This window comes from Lathamus discolor, chromosome Z (assembly GCF_037157495.1).
Source record: "Lathamus discolor isolate bLatDis1 chromosome Z, bLatDis1.hap1, whole genome shotgun sequence".
In the NCBI taxonomy this organism is placed as follows: domain Eukaryota; kingdom Metazoa; phylum Chordata; class Aves; order Psittaciformes; family Psittacidae; genus Lathamus; species Lathamus discolor.
In genome coordinates, this window is record NC_088909.1 from 100,037,741 (window position 1) to 100,061,436 (window position 23,696).

The 23,696-nt window shown below is 44.2% G+C and overlaps 1 protein-coding gene across 4 annotated transcripts in view; it reads left to right on the forward strand.

Annotated features, from left to right (window-relative positions):
* Positions 1 to 15,181, forward strand: part of PDZD2 (PDZ domain containing 2) — a 143,358-nt gene extending 128,177 nt beyond the window's left edge. For all 4 annotated transcript variants that reach the window (XM_065662077.1, XM_065662074.1, XM_065662075.1 and 1 more), the window contains 5 exons: positions 190 to 307; positions 3,488 to 3,589; positions 7,177 to 7,447; positions 9,410 to 9,544; positions 10,968 to 15,181. In XM_065662077.1, coding sequence (XP_065518149.1) covers positions 190 to 307; positions 3,488 to 3,589; positions 7,177 to 7,447; positions 9,410 to 9,544; positions 10,968 to 11,134 — 793 coding nt within the window. In that variant the 3' untranslated portion in view covers positions 11,135 to 15,181. The remainder of the gene's footprint in view (positions 1 to 189; positions 308 to 3,487; positions 3,590 to 7,176; positions 7,448 to 9,409; positions 9,545 to 10,967) is intronic.
* Positions 15,182 to 23,696: the final 8,515 nt, after the last annotated feature.

Here is a 23,696-nt window from a genome sequence, read left to right on the forward strand (position 1 = left end):
AAGAGGGACCAGTTTTCAGAATTATTGAATTGTCTTCTCTGTCCCTTCCTATCCTACCAGCATACACTATTTCGTGTCTGTTATGAGCTGACCTTTTATCCTAATGCAACCTACACTGTATACCTGAAACATATCTCTACATGGTCTAGATATATAAAGCTGTCTTTTATATTTTCCTGTTCATTTCAGCTTGGATCAGCTGCTTGTCTCAACCCTGGACCAGCAAAAACTACAGTCTGTTTTGGCAGTTGTAGTACCAAAATGTGACGTTGCTGCTATGCTCCAAGTCTTCAAAGCACAAGTAAAGGTAAAAAAACTCCAGAAGATAAAACTAGATTGTTGACAGCATTTTAAAGGGTTTTCTGAATGGCAGATAAAATCTCTTCCAAACAGTTTCAGACCTCCTTTAGTAGTCCTGTGGTTGGTTACAGTTGATGCTAGTTTTACTAATGCTGGTTTTTGAATACCTGCTATAAACCGATAATAGATGTGAATAGTTTGTGTAAGAAAGAGCATTGTTTGGCCAGTGCGAAAGCACTTTTGAGGCACAATAAATAGACCTGTTTCAGGTGGAGAAGTATGCCTTCATTTGAAGTCATAATTACAGCTGAGGACTACTGGATTTGCCAGTAATTGCACATCAGAATTTAGCTTTCTACTACCCATGTGGGTCAGACTCGCTTTCGCTACATTGCAAGGGAAGCTGTGTTCCTCTCTATGCCTAGAAGCACTCACCTTTGCTAGAAGCTGCAATGATGGAAATTGAGTTTATTTTGTGTAGTGCTGAACTGGTAGCTTGCAGCACCAGAAAGTGGTTGCTGGAGTGTTTGTAAGAAACTCCTGTGACCTTTTTGTTCTGTGGTAAATGGTTATTGCATTAAAATAACCTGCTTAATTATCTAGGTGTTTAAAGAAGGTCTCCAAAGTGAAATGGTTGCCAGGACATTACTTCCCTGTTTGCAGTGCTTGTGGAATACGTCCGCATCCCTTTAAAATCAGAAAAGAAGTTGATAAAATAACAACAGCACAGGAAGGAAAACTGCCATCTGGTCAGCATAACTGCTGGCTGAGCTACATTTAGAGCATTCCTGAGTCTTATTCACAAAGGTTGCTATTTCAAATGTGGAACAGGTTGGGGGTGAACAGGACCTGCTGATAACACACAGCTTTACCTCCTTCCATGGAGAGTGTAGCCAAAGCTTGCAGGTCCCAAGATCTTGGTGAGCCAAGAGGGTTTGGTAGGTTTACTGATAAAATTAGGATTATATTGTATTTCTGGCCAAAGGTAATTAAGCATTCTGTAAATTATTTTGCATGGGGTCTTGGAGAGATTATTTATTTGTGCCACTTTTCAAAGCTAGAGAACACAAATATTTATAAAGCTGAACACTTTTTGGAATGCACTCCTTGTCTGCATAGTTTCTCATCCATGTTTAATCCCAGTACGGCACGTACGCTGGAAAATTTTATGCTAGTCAAATGCTGGATTTAAATGTACAATAGGACAGTTCTTCATAGTTACACAATTGATGAAAAATGAGATGGACTGCCTGACTGAGACTGAGAGCTTCCCCAGAAAGAATGTGTCATCATATTTTGCTCTAAACAGGGCTGAATTTACTGCTAGCATTTAATAAGTGCTACTACTAAAAAAAAATATACAGGCATTTTATTGTTTAAATCTCTATGACCAATGATCTTTGGCTAACAGGCTAAATAAAGATAATCACTGCCGGCCTTGTATGTCCACTGTGTGGCCAAGTAGAGCAATAAGCATCCATAGCCAGGTCTTTGTGCCCTATGGTACACATTGGCTGGGGACAGCAACAACAAGTGGGGAGGGAGGAAATGCATGTTCTCAACAACGGGAAGACAGAATTCAGGCTGTGTTGCTGACTGGCCCAGAACATGTAGACCTCACACAGCTCTCTAACATCTGAGCCTCTGTTGTTTCTGTTTTCTTTCCCAGGGTAAGCAGAGTAAGTTGTGGTAGCAAGGGTTGGAAAGAACTTGACCTTTTGAACTAAAAGGGTTACTAAAATACTTAATTATCAAAGATATGTGTATGTTTTCCTTCCCCTCACTGCATTTCGAAAGGGGCTAGACTACTATTTTAACTGATTTTGTTATTTCTAGCCTAACATAAAGTTATTCTCACTTGAGTGCAGTTGAGAAGGGTCTTAATATCTACAAAAGACTGTGGGCTAAGAAGTTCAGCCCTGAGTGCTCCTCTCTCTTCAAGCACTCATAGATCAGTGATGTGGAGCCGGGTGTCACCAGTTTCTGACACTGGCTCTATGAATTGCAAGGATGCCTCTAATGCAGAAAACCTTCCAGGGCCACTGTTCGACAGCATGCACCGAGACCAAGTATTTTACTGTTTTTTCACAATCTGTGGTTCCCTGTGCTGTTTGAAACAAATGAAAGGCAAACACTGTGTTAAAATACTGAGTTTAGTGAACTTAATGTGTCATTTCATGCTAAAAAGATTACAGGTTAGTTTCTAGTGACGTCCCATTAATTTTAGTGTTAGCAGTTTCTGGAAATGACTGATGTTGGATCGGAAAAGCTGAGACCCCTGCTTTCTACTCTCCACTTCTTATGCTCTGCCCCACTGATGTTTAATAGCCCCTTGCTACACCAAATGCCTGCTTATAGTCCCCCTTACACAATAAATTTGTGGTTTCTGTAATAGTGTCTGGTTTTGTCCTAATAACTGTTCAGAAGACAGCACCAGACTTGCTGGATGGGACTACTTCTTTCTCGTAGCAAATCCTGTATTTTGGCAGCAGGCCATTGCTTCGAAGAAATCAGCTTTACACCTTTGTTCTGGTCTGGAGCCAAGTTCAGCCCTTTACCAGTCCCTTTCCTGTGCTAGGTGCTCCTGTTACAACAGCACAGCTTAGTCCCCTTTGGATCATTAACAGGCTCATAACTTTCATCTTCCAAGTGAAACAATTTTTCCTGCTGTCCCCCATCTAAGTTTCTCCAGCTTCAATTTGTAGCCACTGACCCTGGCCAGCACTGCCGAGAAGGTGGTAATGCAATTGCCCTGCATAACATCTTTGTAGCTGCCTTTCAAGGGGAAGGAGAAATCAATAGCAAAAGTGTTAGTAATTCACTGGAAAGTACAGTGCTTGGTCCAGAAAGTGGATGGGGACTATTCAGTTTTGACTGCAAAACGTCAAGCAGTGCAGTTGGTTACAGCCTGTGAAAATTAGGCTGCTCAAGGTTTAATACGCTTCCACCATCTTAATTTTGATTTTGCTTTCTAGCCTTGAACTGACTGAAGAAACCTTTGCTGTCACCTGAGGAGTTCTGTATGGCTGCTACTCATCTGTAGAGAGCAGAAATGCATTTAATGTCTCAGTTTCAATTCCTTGAGTTGGGTACAAAGAATTTGTCATTTTTGCAGGACCTTGGTCTTGATCTTTGATTTTTGTTTTCTTCTCCTTTCCCATCCTCTCCACCTCCATTTTTCTGCTAGAGCAAAGAAGACACATACTTTGTAGTCTTGCACAAAGAAGAAGGAGCTGGCCTGGGATTTAGTGTTGCTGGAGGAACAGATCTGGAACAGAAATCGGTCACAGTAAGTGATGGATACAAGGCATTTTTTTTAGAAAGCTCACTTTAAAGCAGGCTGGTGATCAGATCAAGTGCCCATTTATCAAGACTCATTGCAAGTCATTCACAGTCATAAAAGTGTCTCTCAGAGGTGGTTGTATACCATCTGCTACCGAAATCAGTGTCTGGGAAGTGTAATTTTTATTGTTGGAGATAGATGCCAATTATGTCTTCAGTTTTTAAAAGTCTGCTACTGGATGGGATTAGCTAGATCTGAATCTTCATTCCCAGCCCTTGAAGGTAAACTCCACAGCAAAGTTTTTGAAGGATTTTGCAAATCCTGTTTCAGACTTCAGCAAACATTCTGGATTTCACATCACAAATTTGTTCTGGTGTTATTAAGACCTGCGGGTGGTCAGTAAATGATGGAGTTGGGTTTTTTTAAAGCATATACTTATTATTATATTATGTATAAATACAAAATATTATGTATTTAATGTATAAGCATACAACGTATAGCATTCTGAACCAAAGGTATACTGTGGTGCCGTTAAGTGATGTTGGTGTCTAAAACGTCATGCAAAGCACTTTCTGTACTGTTCTAAACCAGATCGGTGAGATGGAAAAATATAAGACAACCAGTGTCACGTATGACAATTTCTTTATAATGTCTTTACAGACAATTTAAATTCTATGCTGAAAGAGAGAGATCCATTAAGTTCTAAGATTAGAAGGAGGATATGTCCTCAGGTCTTCGGGGCCTGCAGCAACCCTTGAAAGAATCTTTTGCATTTTGGTCTTAGACAAGACCAATGGTGAGACACTGGAACAGGTTGTCTAGAGAATTTGTGGATGCCCCATTCCTGGAAGTGTTCAAGGCCAGGTTGGATGGGGCTTTGAGCAACTTGGCCTAGTGGAAGGTGTCCCACTAGGGAAGGGAGGTTGAAACTAGATGAGCTTTAAGGTCTCTTCTAACCCAAACTACTCTATGATTCTATGATATGATTCTATGAAACGTATTTTACATTAAGCAGTGGTTGAGTTAGAAGATGGTCACAGTCTAGGGAACTTTATTTCTACTTCTCTTACAGCAAAGGTTGTGTTCCCTGTCTCTGGGCCAGCAGCTTGCAGTGGCAGCTGCCACCAGGAGGAAGGCTCAACAGTGTCCCACCCCAGAGACTGGGAAACTAACTAAAATTAGGATCTTGATCTCTCTCAGGCTGAGTAGCTAATGAAATCTTTCTCCTGAATGCCATTAGCCATGAGACCAAAACAGTGTCAGCTTCTTCTCCTTCTAGATCCTCTTTGTTGACTGTATGTGAAGCATGCTTCTTGGGTAGGGAACCATTTTAATGTCCTTGACCTACTGGTATTCTGGGTCCCCCGCTGGATTTAGGGTTGCCACTGGGTTCTGAGCTGCTTAGGTGGGCTGTTCTGGCCACACTTGGGTGCAGAAATAGAAATGCCTAGTGAGCTTCAAGGTACTGAGGAGCTGAGCGTCTGAGGGAAAGCAGCAGGACACAACCCCTGTATTCGTTTACCTCTTGCGTTTGGGTGTTTATATATGTTATTGAAGCTGTTATTCCGGTGTCAAATATCTGCTTAGGCTGGCTGGAGATTTATGTCCTTGGATCCATAGGGTTGTGGCAGGTGCCCATCTCAGTATGGCCCTGCAACAAGAGGGAACAGGAGCCAAAAGGCATCTGATTCCTCACTGTTAATCTGGGTATTAGGATAAATTCCTAGAGAAACTGCCATGCAGAATTGTGTCCACAGATTTGCTGCCTCAAACCACATTCTGGCTGCTAAAATTACAGTGCCTTATAGGCAAGTCTTTAAATACAGGGTTTTCAGTCTTTCAGGCAGTTCCTTTCCGTAAGTGGCACACATCTAAGTCTCAGCTGCACTTGCTGGATTTTACTTGAAGTTGAATCTGCTCCTTTTTGTGAAGAGGTTTTTTTTCTCTAGAAAAAATGTATTTCAATCCACTGAATCATCCCTTTGCATCTATTTGCATGGCATTTATCAGCCAAATTGAGATGTTCAGCTATATACTTGTACAGCTGCAGTCAGAGCTTTTCAGTGCACAGATGCTATGCACCACTTAGAAGTGTGCATTTGAAAACAGCACAGGATACATGTCCTAGTCAGTGCGAATTTGGGGCGTGGGTGTTGCACACTGCAACTCTGTTCTTTGTGTTTGCTGTAGCACAGCTAAGGGTTTAACCTGTTACTTGAAGTATGTTAACTGAAGACTCTAAAGAGTTCAGTGACGATATAAGTGATTTGTGATGTTACAGGTTTGTGATGTATCCTGGTTTGGTCTGGGGATGGAGTCAGTTTTCTTCCTAGAATCACAGAATCAACCAGGTTTGAAAAGACTTTTAAGATCACCAAGTCCAGCCATCACCCCAGGACTGACTGGCTGAACCATGTCACTAAGGGACTCATCTACATGGTTTGTGAACAATTCCAGGGATGGTGACTCCACCACATCCCTGGGCAGCCTGTTCCAATGCCTGAGCACCCTCTCTGTGATGAAATTCTTCCTAATATCCAATCTTGGTGCAACTTGAGGCTACTGCTTCTTGTCCTATTACTTGTCACTTGGGAAAAGAGACCATCCACCTCCCCTCTCCATCCTCCTTTCAGGTAGTTGTAGAAGGTGACAAGGTTCCCCCTGAGCCTTCTCCAGACTAAACACCACCAGTTCCCTCGGCCATTCCCCACAAGACTTGTACTCCAAGTAAAAGTAAAGTAGCTGGGTAGAGGGTAAAGTTGCTGGTACAGTGCTGTGTTTTGTATTTAGGGTGAGAATAATCTTGGTAACACACCAGTGTTTAGTTGTTGCCAAGTAGTGTTTATGCTAAGTCAGAAACTTTCCAGCTTCTCATTCCCTACCAGTGAGAAGGTTGGAGCAACACAAGAAGTTGAGAGGGAACATAGCCAGGACAGCTGACCAAAACTGTCCAAGGGATATTCCATACCATATAAAGTCGTGCTCAGTGTATAAACTGGGGGGAGTTTGCTGGGGAGGGGTTGATTGTTGCTCATGGACAGGCAGGGAGCCAGTCAGTGCTTGGTGAGCAATTTTACTGTGCATCGCTTGCGGTTTTGTTGCTGAGTTTTATTTCTCTTTTTGTTATCTCCCTTTTCATTACAATTATTATTACTAATATTAGTGCTGTATTGTACTTGTAGTTCTTAAACTGTTCTTACCTCAACCCATGCATTTTACTTTCTCCTGATTCTCCTTCCTGTCCCACCATGGTTGGGAGGAGTGTGCAAGCAGCTGCATGATGCTTTGTTGCCAGCTGGGGTTAAACTGTGACAATTCTCTAAGTGGTTTTGGTTGTCTGTGGGTTAGAAATAACCATGCAATAATAGCATCTTTTCCTCTGCTTCCTCCCCCATCTTGAAATGCAGTTTTTGTCCAGTCACTTAGGCTTTAGTATTTGAGGGTGTTTGTTGGAACAAATGTTGTGTGCTTGATAACCAGGCAGTAGGCACTGGTTGCAAACTTTGGTATGGTTTCCATGTTGCCCTTGGCCACTAGAACACTCTGTGTGGTCATGAGGTTAAAGCATCCTGAAGCTAAAATCCTTCTTGTAGGTCCACAGAGTGTTTTCAAAAGGAGTGGCATCTCAAGAAGGGACTATTCATCGAGGAGATCTTGTTCTGTCAATCAACGGCAAGTCTCTTGAGAACTCAGTCCATGGGGATGTCCTGACTACTCTTCATCAGGCGAGACTGTACAGATATGCGGTCATTGTCATCCAGAAGGAAAAAGACAAAGCAAACAGTCCCTCCAGACTTGAGATATCAGCTACTGGCAGAAAATGTGTGGGGTCTGGAAAGGATGTTTCCATGGAAATGGGAACAGGTATGATCTTTGTCCAAGAACAGTTGGAAGGATTCCCTTGCAGAGCAGACTGAAGGGAAAAAGTCCATGTGTTTTAGATTAAAAGCATCTGTGCCTTATGTGATTGAAGGGAGCAAATGAAATTACCTTTAAATTTTAGGCTGCAAAGTCTCTTTGGAGCCTAAATGCAGTTTGGGTTGGGTTTTTTAAATATCATAACTAGGGAGAAACTTAGAAGGGCATTTAGGGCCTAATCCAATTTCTACTAAAGTTAGTGATTCCACATGTTATTCCAATCCAGGATAAACTCCTTTTAAGTAATAACAGTAGTCAGTGCAAGAAAGCAAACAACCAAAAAGAAAAACAAACAACAAAACAAAAACAAGGAAACAAAAAAGCCCAACAACTTCAAGGAATATCTCAAACCCTGCAGTTCATTATACATAGAGAATAAATTGCTCTTTGTAATAGCAGATTTCATACTGTTTCTACTAAAAACATAGAAAAAATTATTTGATATTACAGTAAGTGGAGCTAAACCCAATTGACGTCAGCCATCACTTAGGAAACTAGGGGTAAATACTTTTAAGTGAAAATGTATCAGAGGAATAGTAAATTCCTATTTGGGAATAAGACAGCATTTCAGTGTGAAGGCTGCAACTGGGGTGTTACAAATAGCTCTCTCAAATCATTAGTGGAATTAAGACACAACTTAGTACCTGTATCCTTCAGTCCTGCTCTGCTGCAGTGTCCCAGGGAGGGAGTGGGCAATGGCTACAGCTTATGCTGAGAGGCTCGTTGATGTGGCTTCCCCTGCCTTCCAGGGCAATCCTAGGCACTCAGCTCAGACCACCCCAAAACCAGGATACAGAGCTGCCGCTCACCCAGTTTTAACCGTTGGACATAATCACTACTATTTGTTTCTTTAGCAGTTTTTTTTTGTCTTAGGCTTTCACCATGTTTTATAATACAGCTTTATAATACGGCTTAAAAGAAATACGAAGCAGTATGTAAATGAATGGATCAGACTTTCTGGAATTGCTCCGATGGGTATAATATATGTAGTTAAGAATTACATTCTACCTGAAACTCCCTGATTCTTCACGTTGACAAATGCAGAGCATCTGCTGGGAGCAGGCACTAGGGGGCAACGTTCTCGCATAAACAACATATTTACCGGGTTACGAGCAACTTGTTTCCGTCCTGTGAGGCGAAGCTAATCTTCAGATGTTTTAGATAACATTTAAAGTTGTCTGAGATAATGGTAACAGTAATTTGTGATAGTGCAGACTGCATAATTTCTGCATTCACACAGGGCAAAGAGGGTCTTGTTTTCCAAAATTGTTGATCTGTTCCCCCATAAGCAAAATAATATTTTGTCAGCTACAGCAATATTGTATTCTAAAAGTATCTGCTGTGTAAGGATGCACCCTGCAGGTATTTATGGTTGTTTTCATAGATATGGGACCAGAAACAGTTCTTCACACTGGTGAGCGATTACAGATATTTCTTAGAGAGGATAGAACATGTTTGTTTAATGTAATATTTCATGTATTACTGTTATTTAAAAATATGTGGTTCATTGAATAAACAATAAGAACAAATTAAGGAAAAAGAAATGCTCTCCACTCACTGTTTTTGTACTTTTTTTCAGTTATTTTGTTGATATTTAGAGTCTTAGCTAAATTTGCTAAGCTTTAATTTTGGGGGGGGGGGGGGGGAGGAGGGAAGGGAAAGCTGTGGCAGGTTTTTGTTGAACATACGAAATTATCTCTGTGCATAAATGCATTTGTACTGTCTCCCCTTCACAGCTGCAATAATGCACATACACTTCTGAGAAACTGGGTAGCAACATGTTCTAATCTGAATATGAACTGAACTCTGACTTGCTTTGTCACTGCAGCAAAAACAAACCCAACCAAACACAACTTGCAATTTACTGTTAACTGCATAACAGTAGGTTATGTGTATATTCTGTCACAGATCCAAACCTGGATATGAATGATGTCATCTGCGTTGAATTACTGAAAACCTCCGCTGGCTTGGGATTCAGTCTTGATGGCGGAAAAGCTTCCATTGCTGGAGATAGGCCTTTGCTTGTGAAAAGAATATTTAAAGGTACTACAAGCATGCAGTGAATATTATCCTAGTTTTCCTTTAGTGCATTGTACAGATATTTTAATTCTTGGGATCATTATTTTTCTTGAAACACGAGTTGTTTTTGTGGCCCTCGTTTCTTACCACTTGCTATCCAAAGTGGTCATTTAAAGAAATACTCCTGGGATTGCATCTGCTAGTAAATGTTTGTGGAGCAATCTGATTTACTAAATATGATGTGATTCCTTCCTGGTCTTGCCCACTATTCTTAGACATTAAATTACAGCAGTAATATCATATATAACAATTTGAAAAGTTCATGATTTGCCCAGTTCTCTTTTCTAAGAAAACCACAGTGAAGATAATCAGTGTGGTTCTGAAGCACCATCCTGCATTATACCCAATTATTATACCTTTTTCCTTTTTTGGTTTGTTTTTTTCTTTCTGTTAGATATCAGTGTTAGCTTTCACTAAGAATATGTGATGTTGGTATTCAAAAACTGTCACTCTTGGATGCTTTGTCTGTTGGCGTGTAAATAAACTTACATGAGCTGCGCATAGAAAGGGAACTTACTGATCCCAGAACTATGCTGTCATTTCAATATGTCTTAGCCTGTGATTCGCTTCAGTGAAAAATACAGCACTTTCTAAAGGAAGCTGAAACTCTCAAAGAAGCTGTGGGTGCACAGCGTATTTGCAGGATTACTTTTCTGTGGTTTATTCTCTCACCAGGGAAGAGAAAAATCACACTTATTTTCTGAATTGCTCTGAATCATTTTTTTGCCTGTGTGTTTGTTTTCCCCTCTTTAGAAAATTATTCTAAGGGTAAAGGGCATGTTTAAATTTTGAGCTTATTAATTTATATCCTTAGATACAGTCCTTTTCCCCTCTCTGTGATGGCTGGCATTAGTTAAATTATCTTTATAGAAAACGTAATTTCATCACCAGTCAAGGCTGTGCCCCTCTGCAGGGCCTGTTTCTGTGTCTGGTGGTTTGTCCTAAGTTTGCTGTATTTCATTTTTTCGTCGCTGTTACCTGGGTTTTACAATCTACTGCATTATTTGCTTATTAAAATTCCATTAGAGAAAAAACCTCCAAGCCATATACAACCTCTGTTTAATCAGCCATGTTTTCATACAACTACAGAGATAATGTACAGCATATTTCATGCACTCATGCTGCTTCCTCAAAAAAATTGATGTTTTTCTGAGAACAACAATTTATCTTGGTTAAAATAATATTTTCTGTGGGGTGCAGCATGGGATAGGTTGCTGGAGCCGAGCTGAGCATAACTGATTTGTAATGAAATTGCCACTGTTGGGAAAAGCGGTTTATTTGTTGTTCATCGCAGTGCAAAGCAAAATTTTTGTGGGTTTACCTTTTGTGTGTGTGTGTGGTTTGGGTGTGTTTCCTTACAATGACTTTTTTCCTCTTTTGCTCCTAGGTGGTGCTGCGGAGCAGTCTGGAAACATAGAAAGTGGAGACGAAATTCTTGCTGTTAGTGGAAAATCGTTGCTTGGTCTCATGCATTATGATGCCTGGAACATTATTAAATCTGTGCCAGAGGGCCCTGTTCAGCTACTAATCAGAAAACACAGAACTTCAGTGTGATAGAATCACTACATCTGATCACACTTGCTAAGACAAAACATTTAAACCTGGCTAGAAGCTGTCTTTGTTTCTAAAGCCACACAGAAGTGTCTTAATGCTCTGCAGAGAGGTGCTAAGAGCCTTGGAGAACCACTGAGCAAGCATGTGATGAGCATCATAAAATCTCACCTAATTATCGAGGATGAAGGAAGCCAAATGTTAAAGACATTTTTGTATTATGTGGCAGTTTTAATGGAACTTCAAGACCTCTCCTGGGTTTGATTTAAAGTATTTTAATCACAATAAATAACACTGTGCCTGTCCCTGATATTTTAGTATCTGCAGAGCGTTGGGAGTATAACTTGTTGGTTGCCATCCTTTTGACAAGGATGAGTTATTTAGCCTGTACTATATTACGTAGCTGTAATAAGACTTCAGGATACTTACCTAGGGTTTGGTCCTTTTTTTGTTGTAATAAGAGAATGTCTGGAACAATCTCACTTTATTCTTCTAAGTGCAGTTTTGCTAAGAATGCATGACAAAAGAGTATAATTTTGCACAACTTTTATGCCTAAAACATACGCATTTTATTGCAAAGCTGAAAAATCCTTTTAAAACTGATCAACTAACTCAGCATCCACCACAACTGAATCTGCTCTTAGATGCAGCTTGTATCTGAAAGCACTTGGCATTAATGCAGAAATTTGTGAGCAAGAAAATCATGTCCAAATGATAGGTGATTGTCCACAGAGGGGTAGACTGACTGTTAGTTGTGATTAAAATGAGAACGACAAAAATTGGGGCGTGAATTGTAAAATTTAGGCTTTTAATGTTAGGCACTTTTAAAATACATATATTTTTAAAAGAGAATTTCAAGTGCAGAGCACTTGTACATCCCACAGACTTCAACTACAGCTAAGTACGTCACAAAGCCAGGCTGCTTTTTTTTGGCAGCAAGAGAATTAAGGCTGCTTGACTTGAAAGACTCAGGCTGGAGAACAGCAGTCTAGTAACAGGGATTATAACAGATTAAATCTGAACTGGCTGTATTTGTGGCTTTTAACCGCTCTTTTTTGTTTTCTCCTGTCCAATACCTATTTTTGCTTGTGTGAAACTGGGTAAGGAAGTTTGTGGAACACACAAATGCACCCATCTGCATCAGGAACAGGCTGATGCCTGAGGCTTCTGGGTGATGAAACTGAAAACTGTTTGTGTAGATGCGAGAAACCATGAGGTTAGATACAGCAAAACTGAAAGGGTTGCTGTGCTATGGATGCTTACTTTGGATTTTCTCACCTCTACTAGACAGCAGAGGTATTAGTAGCAAGCCGTGCTACTGTTGCTTATAGTCTTCTGTGATGGGAGGAAAGTGTATGGTGCAAGAGATTAGACTCTGTTATTTCTCTTTCTACATCTGGGATAGCTAAACAACATAAAAGAAATGCAGGAGGAAATGGGCCAGTGTCCTTATCAGCTGAGAACAAGTTGTTTGTTCCAGAGTGCTCAGGTTGTTTGTCGTGGTAGGCTGGAGACTGCCTGCAGCCAGCATGCCCAGCATGAAGAGCTTTCAGCCTGAAACCAGTCCAAATCTGACATGCTGCCTACATTTATAGTAAGCCAAGACACTATGTAGCTGTTACAAAAAGGTCTGGGCTTGTTGCTTGGCCCTACCCCAAGACCATACTATAGTTCATTTACATTCATTCCACAGTGAGTACTTGGAGCATTTACTCCCAGGTTACTGGAGCTCTGACTTTGGTTCATTTCTGTGACAGCTTCATTAGCCTGCAACTCATGATGTGCAGAGGAAAATTTAGTTCCGTGAGGCAACCAGACGAGCAAAAATGCTGTGCACTGTTTGCCTAAAAATGAGCAGATTAAATTCTTTTTCAGTGACATATTAGCATGTGAATCCAGGAAGAGATGCCACTTTTGGTTACAGGAAAGGGAATACTGTACCTAGTAGTACTGCTTTGCCTGCAGGATTTCTGTTAAAACTAATTCAGGTTAAGTGCTGTGAAATGACTCTGGAGTTGGGTCCCCTCTGACCCCAAAGCTCAGACCACTCAGAACTGGTCCTTGCATCTGGTCACCTTTGTGGTGGGAGAAGCTTCAGGAGGATGCAGCACTTGGTCAGAGGATCACACTGAGGTTGCAGGCCTGCACTGGGATAAAAAAGGTTACCCCTGCATATTTGCTGAAAACAGGGAGAAGACATTTGACAATGACAACTAAATGGTGAGGCCTTGTTCAGGAGTGACCAAAATCTGACTGTAATAGCGTGTATAATAGATACATAAAATGCATGTGGAATTTAATGCAGCGTAGTGAGTACATACCTGTATGCGTATAATACGTACAAGTGCAGTACTGACATTTTGCTACTTTGATGTGGTAAATCACAGTTGTGTTTTAGGAAATGGCTTTTTTTTTTTTTTTTTTTTTTTTCAGTCCACAGTTTAAAATTTTGGAGGTTCCAACATAGGGAAGTGTATGTCTCCCTCACTCATAAACTGGTATAGCTCAAAGGTAAAAGTCTTCATTTTGTAAATTAAGCTCAGTTTGAGGTGTCCTAAGATGATACGTGGTGAGTATTTTCAGACGCTTATTTGCAGGTACTGTTCATTGTGAGTGATTTAGAAGGCTTTCATTTTTCAGTAATCAAGTACTGTTCAGTATTTTATTTAACATGCACGTAGATATGTGTTGGCTGAGTAACAGCAAGGAAAAGCGGGGATTTTTTGTGTGTGATTCAGTAGTGGCTATAATTTAAAAGATAGGTTTAATACTTTAAGTCTGATAGTTACTATGGGGTAGAATGATACACTACTAACATTAGAGCAAGAAAAAGAATAGTATTTAACCCTGTTTCTGTTCCTGAAAATACTTTGTGTGTGTGTGTGTGTGTGTGCGTGTGTGTGTGTAAAAGAACCAAAAACATCTTTACAGATGCTAGCAGTGTTGATACAATTACAGTAGCATTTCCTGATGTCTTTGTGGGGGGGACCTTCCCCATAAGGCCCCAGGAATTGTGCAATATGGGTGTCTGGTTAGACCAAACAGATGTAGTGAACCTCCAGTTATGCAGCTGGCAAAGTCAATGTTATTTTTTCCGAGAGCCTGGTTGCAGTAAGATGACAGAGGACGTTGCATTAGTTCATCAGTATTCAGTAGGTTCATGAGCATTTTTGGCCCTGGTGTTTGTATATCAGTCCCCACGGTGATGCTTTTCCATGCCGGAGGGTTGGCCAAGCTCTAGGAGAGTGTCGACTCTACAGAGATTGCAGGTGCATCTTGGAAGACCAAAAAAATCAGGATGAAGTTATGTACTTGGTTCACAACTCTACCAGGGACCTGAAGGTATTCAGATAAGGTGAATTTGCTCTTAGATGGAGGAGGTCTGGTGGATGCCTTTGTCATTCCCAGGCCTGGGGCAGCTCAGAGTGCGCATCCTGGATATGAGTGTGGGCTCCGGTGTGATACTGCCATTGCATATTCTGCAGCCTTTCGTACCTGGAAGTTCTGTCTGGGTTCTGTGGGGACCACATCTGAATTAAAAACTGTGAGATTAGGCCTGAATTAGGGAGAGAACAACATCTGAGTACTTTCTTGCTAAAAAAATAATACGAGTTCAGATAAGTATTAAGAAGCCTGTTGAGTGATTCGTATTTTCTAATGACCTTCGCTTAAAATTAACTCTAGTTAATTTTAATAGTTCTGCAGTGGTTCTTGTCAAAATCTGAATGAACTGCGTGCAGATGGGGATATTTACCTGCTTCTGTGTTTAGGGTATGTAAATGTACAAGTGGAAATATTGATGAGCAGTAGACTAGATCTTGTGAGAAATGGGGATCCCACTGTACTTGGTTTTTGTGTGTTAGGCTGATACACTTATTGTATGATACTGTATATTTACACTTTTATTTATATAAATAAAACTTCTTAATGAAAACTGTTTAATATGCCTTGTATATTATAAAAAAGTGAGTGCAATAACATGAAATAGATTGTACATTTTTCAATTTGCTGTCTCTGTTATGTAAATCTGTATCTCCATAAACTGTTTTGTTTGGGTTTTTTAGTGATTTTGAAAATAAATGGTATCCTTAGTACTCCTCTAGATATTTATTTCTCTTATGCCGAAGTCTGTCTGCTCCACAGCTGGAACTGGCATGGCAGGAACAAGGTTGAGAGCTCAGTGAAAGGCTAAGTGTTAATGCTATCCAGATGTGCATCTAAGCTGGAAGTAAAAAAAACACCCTCTAAGAACTGTCATTCAGTGTTAAGAGGATTAAAGCATTTAAGAAGTGTTAGAATATGTGTTATAACACTGCTTTGCTATCTCGGAAGCTGTTCTTTGTTTTTTCCTGCCCCTGTGCTAGGAAAATGCAGAGGGCAAAGGTGAAATGCGGAGTTTTCATCAAGAGCAGCAGTCTCTGGAGCACATTGTGTATCAGTCTATGAACTATACCTCCTGCCCAGCCCCTGGGCTATAAGATATCTGGTTGTACGTGTAGGGAATAAGTACATACAGCTAGTCCTAGCCTGGTGTTTGTTCTTGTCTTCCACCTGCCCCAGTGATAACACCAAGCTGGTGGAATGGGCTGGGCTGGAGGCAGCCTCTCTGTGAACGGCTGGAGCTGCAGAGGAGCTCATAGTGGGAGGTGGATGCTATAACCTTCCAAATGGGAAAGTTTGCATGGAGTGTTGCACCTTTCTGCAGACACGGCTGGCTTCACTGTCACTGCACAGCATCTTGATGCAAGCCTGTCTCCCAGAATAATGAGGCAGCCCGGAAAGCCCTCCTCACACTGCTCTGACATGGGGAATGCCAGAGGTGCCCAAAATGCCATGCTGCCTAGCACTGCACAGACACCTCAGCTACTCGATGTGGGGTGAGCTGAGCTGGAGGAGGGAGCTTGTGAGCTCAGTGTTTATATCCATGTCGCAAGCCCATGTGCTGGGTTGGGCACTCACGGCTGGAACTCCCACTGAGCTCATAGCACGGCGCAGTCCTGTCTTCTCCTCGATGCACTCATGGCGTTTGCCTGCATCTCTCCTGCCATGCCTTGCAAACCTCGCCATTCCCTGTGGTGCATCATGCCACCTGAAAAGGATGGGTGGGTTTTTCTCTGAGGGGAGGAAGGAGTTTGCTTTCCTGTGCTGGTAGCATGGAGGGTATTTCCCTCATCTCTGGGCTTGTGCCGCAAAAGCTGCTGTGTTTGCTTTTGGTTTCCTTCTCCAGGCACCACGATTCAAAGGTGCAAGTGAACAAGAGTCACATGAGGAGGTGTAAGCTCCAGTGGTCCTGCTGACTCACCCTACCGGAAAGGCTGCCATGTTGGGCTCCCAGCCTGCCTCACGGGCACCTTTCCTGAGCTGGAGGGGAAAAGCTTTGTGTATTCCTGTCTTCCATCTGCACGGGGACCCCTTTTCCCCACATCCTTATCCCTTACAGACAGCCGTGATGAGGAATGCTACGGATCCTGTGTTGTTGCACAGATGAGATTGTGCAAGGTGTAAAACCAGCAGCATAGGAAGGGGATGAATGGGAGGTGCGGGTTGGTGCGTGCATACCCCTCGAGCTCTCTCTGGCGTACGTACCCCTGACTGGAGCCTGGCTTCCCCTCAGAGGCGGTATGGGGGAAAGGAAAAACACATTTTTAGCCATGAAGATCTCTGTTTTCCCCCTCTGCCCTACTGTCCTCCGTGCTGGGCCAGCCCAGCCCCTGTCGCCTCTTCCAGTGACTCCCCTGTACCCATCCTCCTCTCTACCCTTCTCTTCCTTTCTCCTAGTGCATGTCTCAAGCTTCAGAGCAGCCTGGCTCTTGTCAGATCAGTCTTGAACATCCTTAATTAAAATCTTAATTGCCCCAGACAGTAGCTAAGTGAAGAGGAATACAAAAGCAAGAAGACACAATGGACTTAATCCATAAGTGGATTAATACATAAGAGTTCATTTATCCATTAAGACATGTGAAATGGTGGAAGAATTATATTGAAGTTTTACCTAACTCAGTTGTGTTTTGGGTATTAAGGTTTTTCTGAAGGCCTTGGGGCATAGGCAAATGGGGAACTTGGAACAAAAGGCAAGAACAGTTTGCAGTTTTGGGCACGGCTGGTTTTTATTCCTGTATTGCTAACATACAGAGCCCTAAATGAAGTAACAGACACCTACTTAGTTGTTTGCAGTCAGGTTTATCATTCTACCTGCAAAGGTCTTGTTTATTTATTCTACATCTTTGCCACTCTCCTGTTCCCTGTTGTCGTCCCATGTTTCTCTAGTATGGCTATTCATGGTTCCTGTGCTGGTTTAGGCCAGCCTAAACCAGCCTTCCCGATGTACCATTATGTGTGATAAAGCCCTGCTGTCTTGAAGATGCCTGATCACCTGCCTGCTGATGGGAAGTGGTGAATGAATTCCTTGTTTTGCCTTGTGAGCACAGCTTTTCCTTTACCTATTAAACTGTCTTTATCTCAATCAATGAGTATTTCCACTTTTACCCTTATAATTCTCTCCCCCATCTCCTCAGGGGAGAGTGAACAGCTGGATGAGGGGTGCTTAGTTGCTCACTGACAGCTCCAAGATCTCATCTATTTCCAGGAATGTGTCAAAACTACCACTTTATCACCTTTGACCGAAGCTCATGGTCTCTGCCTCTGTTCCCATGCAGGGGTGGTGTGAAGGAGAGCCCCCTAAGGGGAGGTTCCCTATGGCCCTCCACAGAACCAGTGGCAGGGCAGGAGCAGGGTACATGGTGGCTGGGCAGGATGCCCATGTATACAGGAAAGTGATGCTGCAGAGCAGCATGTGCCTGTGATGACAAGGGGAAACAAAACCTCCTCAGGCCACAGCCCTGAGCCACACTTCCTAGTGCCCAAAGCCACACAGGCTCAGCCCCAGAGCCGGCTATAGGGCATGTCCACCCTACTGCTTCCATGCTGCCAGCCCTTCGGCTTCACCTTGCCCTTGGCTTCAAAGCTTTGGTCCAGCAGTTTGGTGCTTTTTTTTTCCTCCTTCCTATGCAATGTTGGGTTGTATAAATGCTCTTGCAGCACCTCCATCCTGTGTCCAGCAGCTCTGTATCAACAGACGTCTGAGGAGCTGCATTATCTAGGGCACTACCACTGCTTCTGGTAGAGGGTCATTTCTCCTTGTCAAAGTATATAGCTGAAAACAGACTGTCATCACCAGCCCACAGTAAAAGCCCATTTGGGATTATGGTTTTATGGGGAAAGCCAGCCATGACTTGCTCTTTCCATGCAGTCATGTTCCTCAAAGCACTTGACTCAGCTAAAAGACTTGACAAGTTAATGGTGATTGAAATAGTTTATTAAACATTTTTCCTTTTGAAAAATAAAAAATCGCTCTCATCATAAAAAAGAACAAGATGAAAAAAAAAAATCCTTCCCCAAAATAAGGAGTTGCCCTTCCATCCCACAGTTGTAAAGCTTTGACCAGGGGGATGTGTTCTGGCAGTCAGGTTATTTCTGAAATTAGCCAGTACTAAAACCACTGATAATTGGGCTGGTCTCACCTCACTGTGCAGTTGAATCAGTCTGATACCATTGTGCAGAGCAAGTAAGTTACTGAAGCTGTAGCTCCTGGGGTTTTTCCCCAGCTAGCAAAGCCATTTCCTTGATGTGCCACAGCAGTGCTCAGTAAAGCCCAGCTGCTGTAGGCAGAAATCATCTCCCTAATTCCTAATCATGGGCAAGAGGGATGTGGATGCAGCCTCATGCCTTTGTCACAGCTTTGCCACATTCCATTCTGGAGCATAAAGAGAAATGTGCAAGCAGGAGTCTGCCCTTTATTCTGCTATGCAGCGGGTGGCAAAGGTGGCTGCAATTCCAGCTTGGATTCCAGAGCTGAGGGAGGAGGTGCAAATATGGTATCTTGACCTGGTCAGAGCATGGTAACGCAGGGAAACCCCAAAGGCATAAGAGCTGTGTGATGGGCACCATCCTCTGCTCTGAGCTCCCAGCTGGGTGCTGTAGCATTGTCGCAATGGTAACGTGGGGTGCCAGCATCCTGACAGCAGCTCCAGCGCTCTTCACTGGCCTTATTCAGTGCTGCTGAAAGTAACTGGGGTTTTGGGGGGGGGGGGGTGTGGGGGTGGTTCCAGCTGCCTTGTCCCCTGCAGAAAGGTTTCTTGGCCCTTGAGGTGGCAGTGTCATGGATAAGCCAGAGGAGCAGAGCCAAACGGTGCTCCCACTGTCCTTTCATAGGGGGAAGAGAATGACACCAAAGCCCCTGTAAGATGAAGTGGCTGAAAGAGTTTTATTTGAGATCACTGCCATTTCATGGGCTATCTCCTGTTGCTAAAGGTGTGACACCTGCCTTCATGCTTGCAGACTGGTGAGATTTGTATTATCAAGAGAACATGCATGCAAAGGCAGGGCAGCCTTGGAATGGCTGGTTTCTAACACCATTGTCAAGATAATAAGATAAGACCTTGGGATAAGACCCTTGTTTACAGCTATAACAGCTTGTGGGAGTATTGTTCACTGACAGTCCCACCACCAGGCAGTCACTTACTTCCTGGAAAACCCTGCCAGACAAAAAGACAACGCATCATACCCCAGCCCTTCCTGCCCAGCCTCCTTGCACCTCTATGGATGCACGTCATGCCCTCACCCAATCTCAGATTGGCAGGAGGAAAAAATGAGAAAATTAATCCCTTCCAGCAGTGTGTGCTAAAAATAAAGAGCAGCCTATGAGACATTGTTTTTCAGATGACTTAAAACAACACCCCATGAAAGGAGAGGGAAGGAGGGAGGTGCTGTCTGTTGTCTAGCAATTTGTTCAGGAAATACCGCTTGTGCATCCAGCGTCACGTGTGAGTGCATGAGCTGGCCATGGACACCGGGCTGCTGTTCTCAGCGAGCACAGTGCAAATGTGACCTGGGGCTGCACTTGTTGCTCTGGCAGGGGCCCACAGGCCATGGTTAATAGCAAGTGCTATGGGGCAGCGACTCTGACAGTTTGCTTTGGTGGGAGGGTTTGATTTGTTTTTCTGATATCAGGTGCCTACAGGTGAGTCAGGCACCTTCTGACAGCGATGCCATGCCCCAGTGATGGGGCTTTTGTTTCTTCCCCCTGCACTTTAGGGAGGAGCAGGTCACAAGCATCATGCTGTGGCGGTGACCTGCCTGAAGAGGAGCTGGGCTCCCTTGAGCACTGGGAAGGGTGTCTGGATGTTTTCACAGGTGGATGGATCTTATGAGTGTAATTTGCTGGCAGAGCCATGCAAAATGCATTGTGCAGCGCTTGGCACCATGCTGATGAAATTTCCCACGGCGGCTTCACTGATGCCTCTACTAGTGTCTAATTAGGATAGGACAGGGAATTGCTTCCCTGTATTTTCTTTTTTCATTTACTAGAAGTCAGAGCCTTTGGACAGAAAGCTTTTAGTCCTTGGACTGCAAGCACGTGTGCAAGGAGTTGTGCTCCCCGCTTCCCTCTGAAGCTGGAGAAAGCATCACAATGAGTCAAAGGAAAGCCTGCTGATGTGTATGGCGCAGCAGGTGAGGATCTCAGGCTCTCCACAGGCACATCTTCGGGCCCCAGATTTAGGGAGGAAGAATAAGCTCTGCCCCATCCCCTCGTGTCCTGGGTGCAGCAGTAGCAGTCATTTTTCTCCTTCTTAGTAGCTGGTGCAGTGCTGTTTTGACTTTTGGCCTGGGAACAGCACTGATAACGCTGATGCTTTTAGTTACCGCTCAAATGTTTTAGTCTGACCAAGGACTTTTCAGGCTCTCACGCTCTGCCAGGGAGGAGGGGAAGCCGGGAGGAAGCAGAGACAGGACAGGTGACCCAAACTGACCAAAGAGGTGTTCCATACCATAGCATGTCATGCCCAGGATGTAACTGAGAGTTACCCGGAAGGGCACGGGCTCTCTTCAGGGGGGTTGAACTCGTTTGGTGGTGGTATTGTATTCTCTTCTCTTGCTATTTTCTCTTATCATTATTATCATTGGTGGCAGCAGCAGTGATTTGTGTTATACCTTAGTTACTGGGCTGTTCTTATCTCTACCCGTGGGAGTTACATTCTCTTGATTCTCCTCCACATCCCTCTAGGAGCGGGGCGGCGGGGAGAGAAAGAGGGAGAAAAGGAGGGGAGTGAGTGAACGAGCTTTGTGGATCGGTTTAAACCACAACAGTTCTTTTTGGCGCCCAACGTGGGGCACAAAAGGTTGAGGTAACGACAGATCTGACCGGGTTAATAGTCACTCGTCACAGTGCTGATTTATTTGCTCTCAGAGTTGTTTCTCTTGCTCTCACAGTTTCAGAATGCTGTACATTACTTACAGCTGGTGTTTGCTGTGTTAGTGTCTATCAAGTGTGGGGCTTGGGCTAAGGTTCTTGTTTCACTGTACTTTATGGCAATGACCTGTAATACAGGCGGGCTCCCGCGGCAGGGCAGGACGGCCGTGGCCGTGGACTTGTACCCGGCCGTCCCGCTGCTCTTCACCGCCCTGGCCCTGGTCCTCGCCTCCGTCTTCGTGAGGCTGCGGGGAGCCGACGGGGAGCGGCCCCGGGAGCCGGCGGCGGCGGAAGCGGCCCGGGAGAGCGGCGCCGGGGAGCAGGCGGCGGCGGGAGCGGGGCCCGAGGCCGGGAAGGGGGCGGCTGCCGAGCAGCGGGAGGAGGCGGCCGAGGAGCCGAGCCCCGCGGAGGAGCCGAGCCCCGCGGAGGAGCCGAGCCCCGCGGAGGAGCCGAGCCCCGCGGAGGAGCCGAGCCCAGCCCCGCGGCGGCCGAGAGCACCCCCGGCAGCCGCCCGCCGAGCCCCAGGAGGATGCAGGGGTCCACCCGGCATTTCCCAGCAAGGCAGGGGAGGAAGAGCTGCGCCCAGGGAAAGACAAGCTGGAGGTGGGAGAGCCGGCAGGCACGGCAGCTGCACCAGCCCCAGGGACAAGCACAGCAGCATCACTGGAGAGTTCTGAAGGGTTTGAATGGCCTGTGGGTACCCTTGGGACCTGCCTGCTGGTTGTGATGGGGATCAGCATGCTGGCACACACACACAGTGTGCTCTACCCACGACCGTTTTGTCTGATCTCGAAATTTAAGCAGAGTCGGGTTTGGGTCTTGTCTAGGGTCAGACGACGATATGGGAGGGGCAGGAGATTTTCCCCAAGGCTGGACAGCCATGAGTGGCAAGGTGTGTGGGACAGTATGAGCAAGTATCTAGTCCACTGGGCCCCTCCAGTGCTCTGGAAGCGTTGGAGATGGAAGGCAGCTGTATGGAGTCCCCAGCAACAAGCTGCAGAAACTGCTGAAGGGGACAGTGAATTATTTTGAGCCTGGTGGGCCCATGACACTTCAGACCATCAGGGCAGAGATGCAACATAGAGATGGACTCATGATCGAGGGGTGGACTTAGCAATGGACACTATTGCCCACGTTATTCACGAGTGTGAACACTGCACACAGCCTCTCCTGCTCTGAGAGGCTGTTACAAGAGGTGGAGCCTGACATCATGGACCAGATGGACTCAGCAGCTTTATAGGGACTGGTCCATGCACTGAGAGTGCACTGAGATAAGAGTGATGGTATATTGAAAACGCGGGATCTGAGCATGACGTGAATTGTATGGAATAAGGGGTGGATACTGTCCTGGGTGCAGCAGTAGCAGTCATTTTTCTCCTTCTTAGTAGCTGGTGCAGTGCTGTTTTGACTTTTGGCCTGGGAACAACACTGATAACACTGATGCTTTTAGTTACCGCTCAAATGTTTTAGTCTGACCAAGGACTTTTCAGGCTCTCATGCTCTGCCAGGGAGGAGGAGAAGCCAGGAGGAAGCAGAGACAGGACAGGTGACCCAAACTGACCAAAGAGGTGTCCCATACCACAGCACGTCATGCCCAGGATGTAACTGAGAGTTACCCGGAAGGGCACGGGCTCTCTTCAGGGGGGTTGAACTCGTTTGGTGGTGGTATTGTATTCTCTTCTCTTGTTATTTTCTCTTATCATTATTATCATTGGTGGTAGCAGCAGTGATTTGTGTTATACCTTAGTTACTGGGCTGTTCTTATCTCAACCCGTGGGCATTACATTCTCTCAATTCTCCTCCCCATCCCTCCGGGAGGGGGAAAGCAGGGGAGAGGAAATAAAGAGGGAGAAAAGGGTGGGGGGGGGGGGGTGTGAGTGAACGAGCTTTGTGGATCTGACCTTGGTGAAACACTGTATTCCCTTCTGCCTGCATCTGAGACAAAACCCTTAACCTGGATGTCTGTCCTGCGTTGATCCCCAGGGACTGTCTTCCTCAAAGCTGCAACACCTCTGACAGAGGTAATGGAGCACCCCTGAGCACACCCAACTATTCTGCAGGCAAGTAGTTACTAGAACATGAATAGGTGCCTCAGTTTCCCATTTTGAAGTTCAAGGATATGGTTATGTCTTGTTCCTCTTAAAGGCAGAAGTAAAAGCCTTATCTCCCAGTGCATACCTACTAGTGCTGTGCTGTTGCCCTAGTGTGTATCTACTGACTTGGGAGTATGGAATGAATTTGTATAACATGCTCATGCATTCAGAATCTGAAAAAAAAAAAAACACAACCCTGAGTTATGACAATGACTCATTTTTC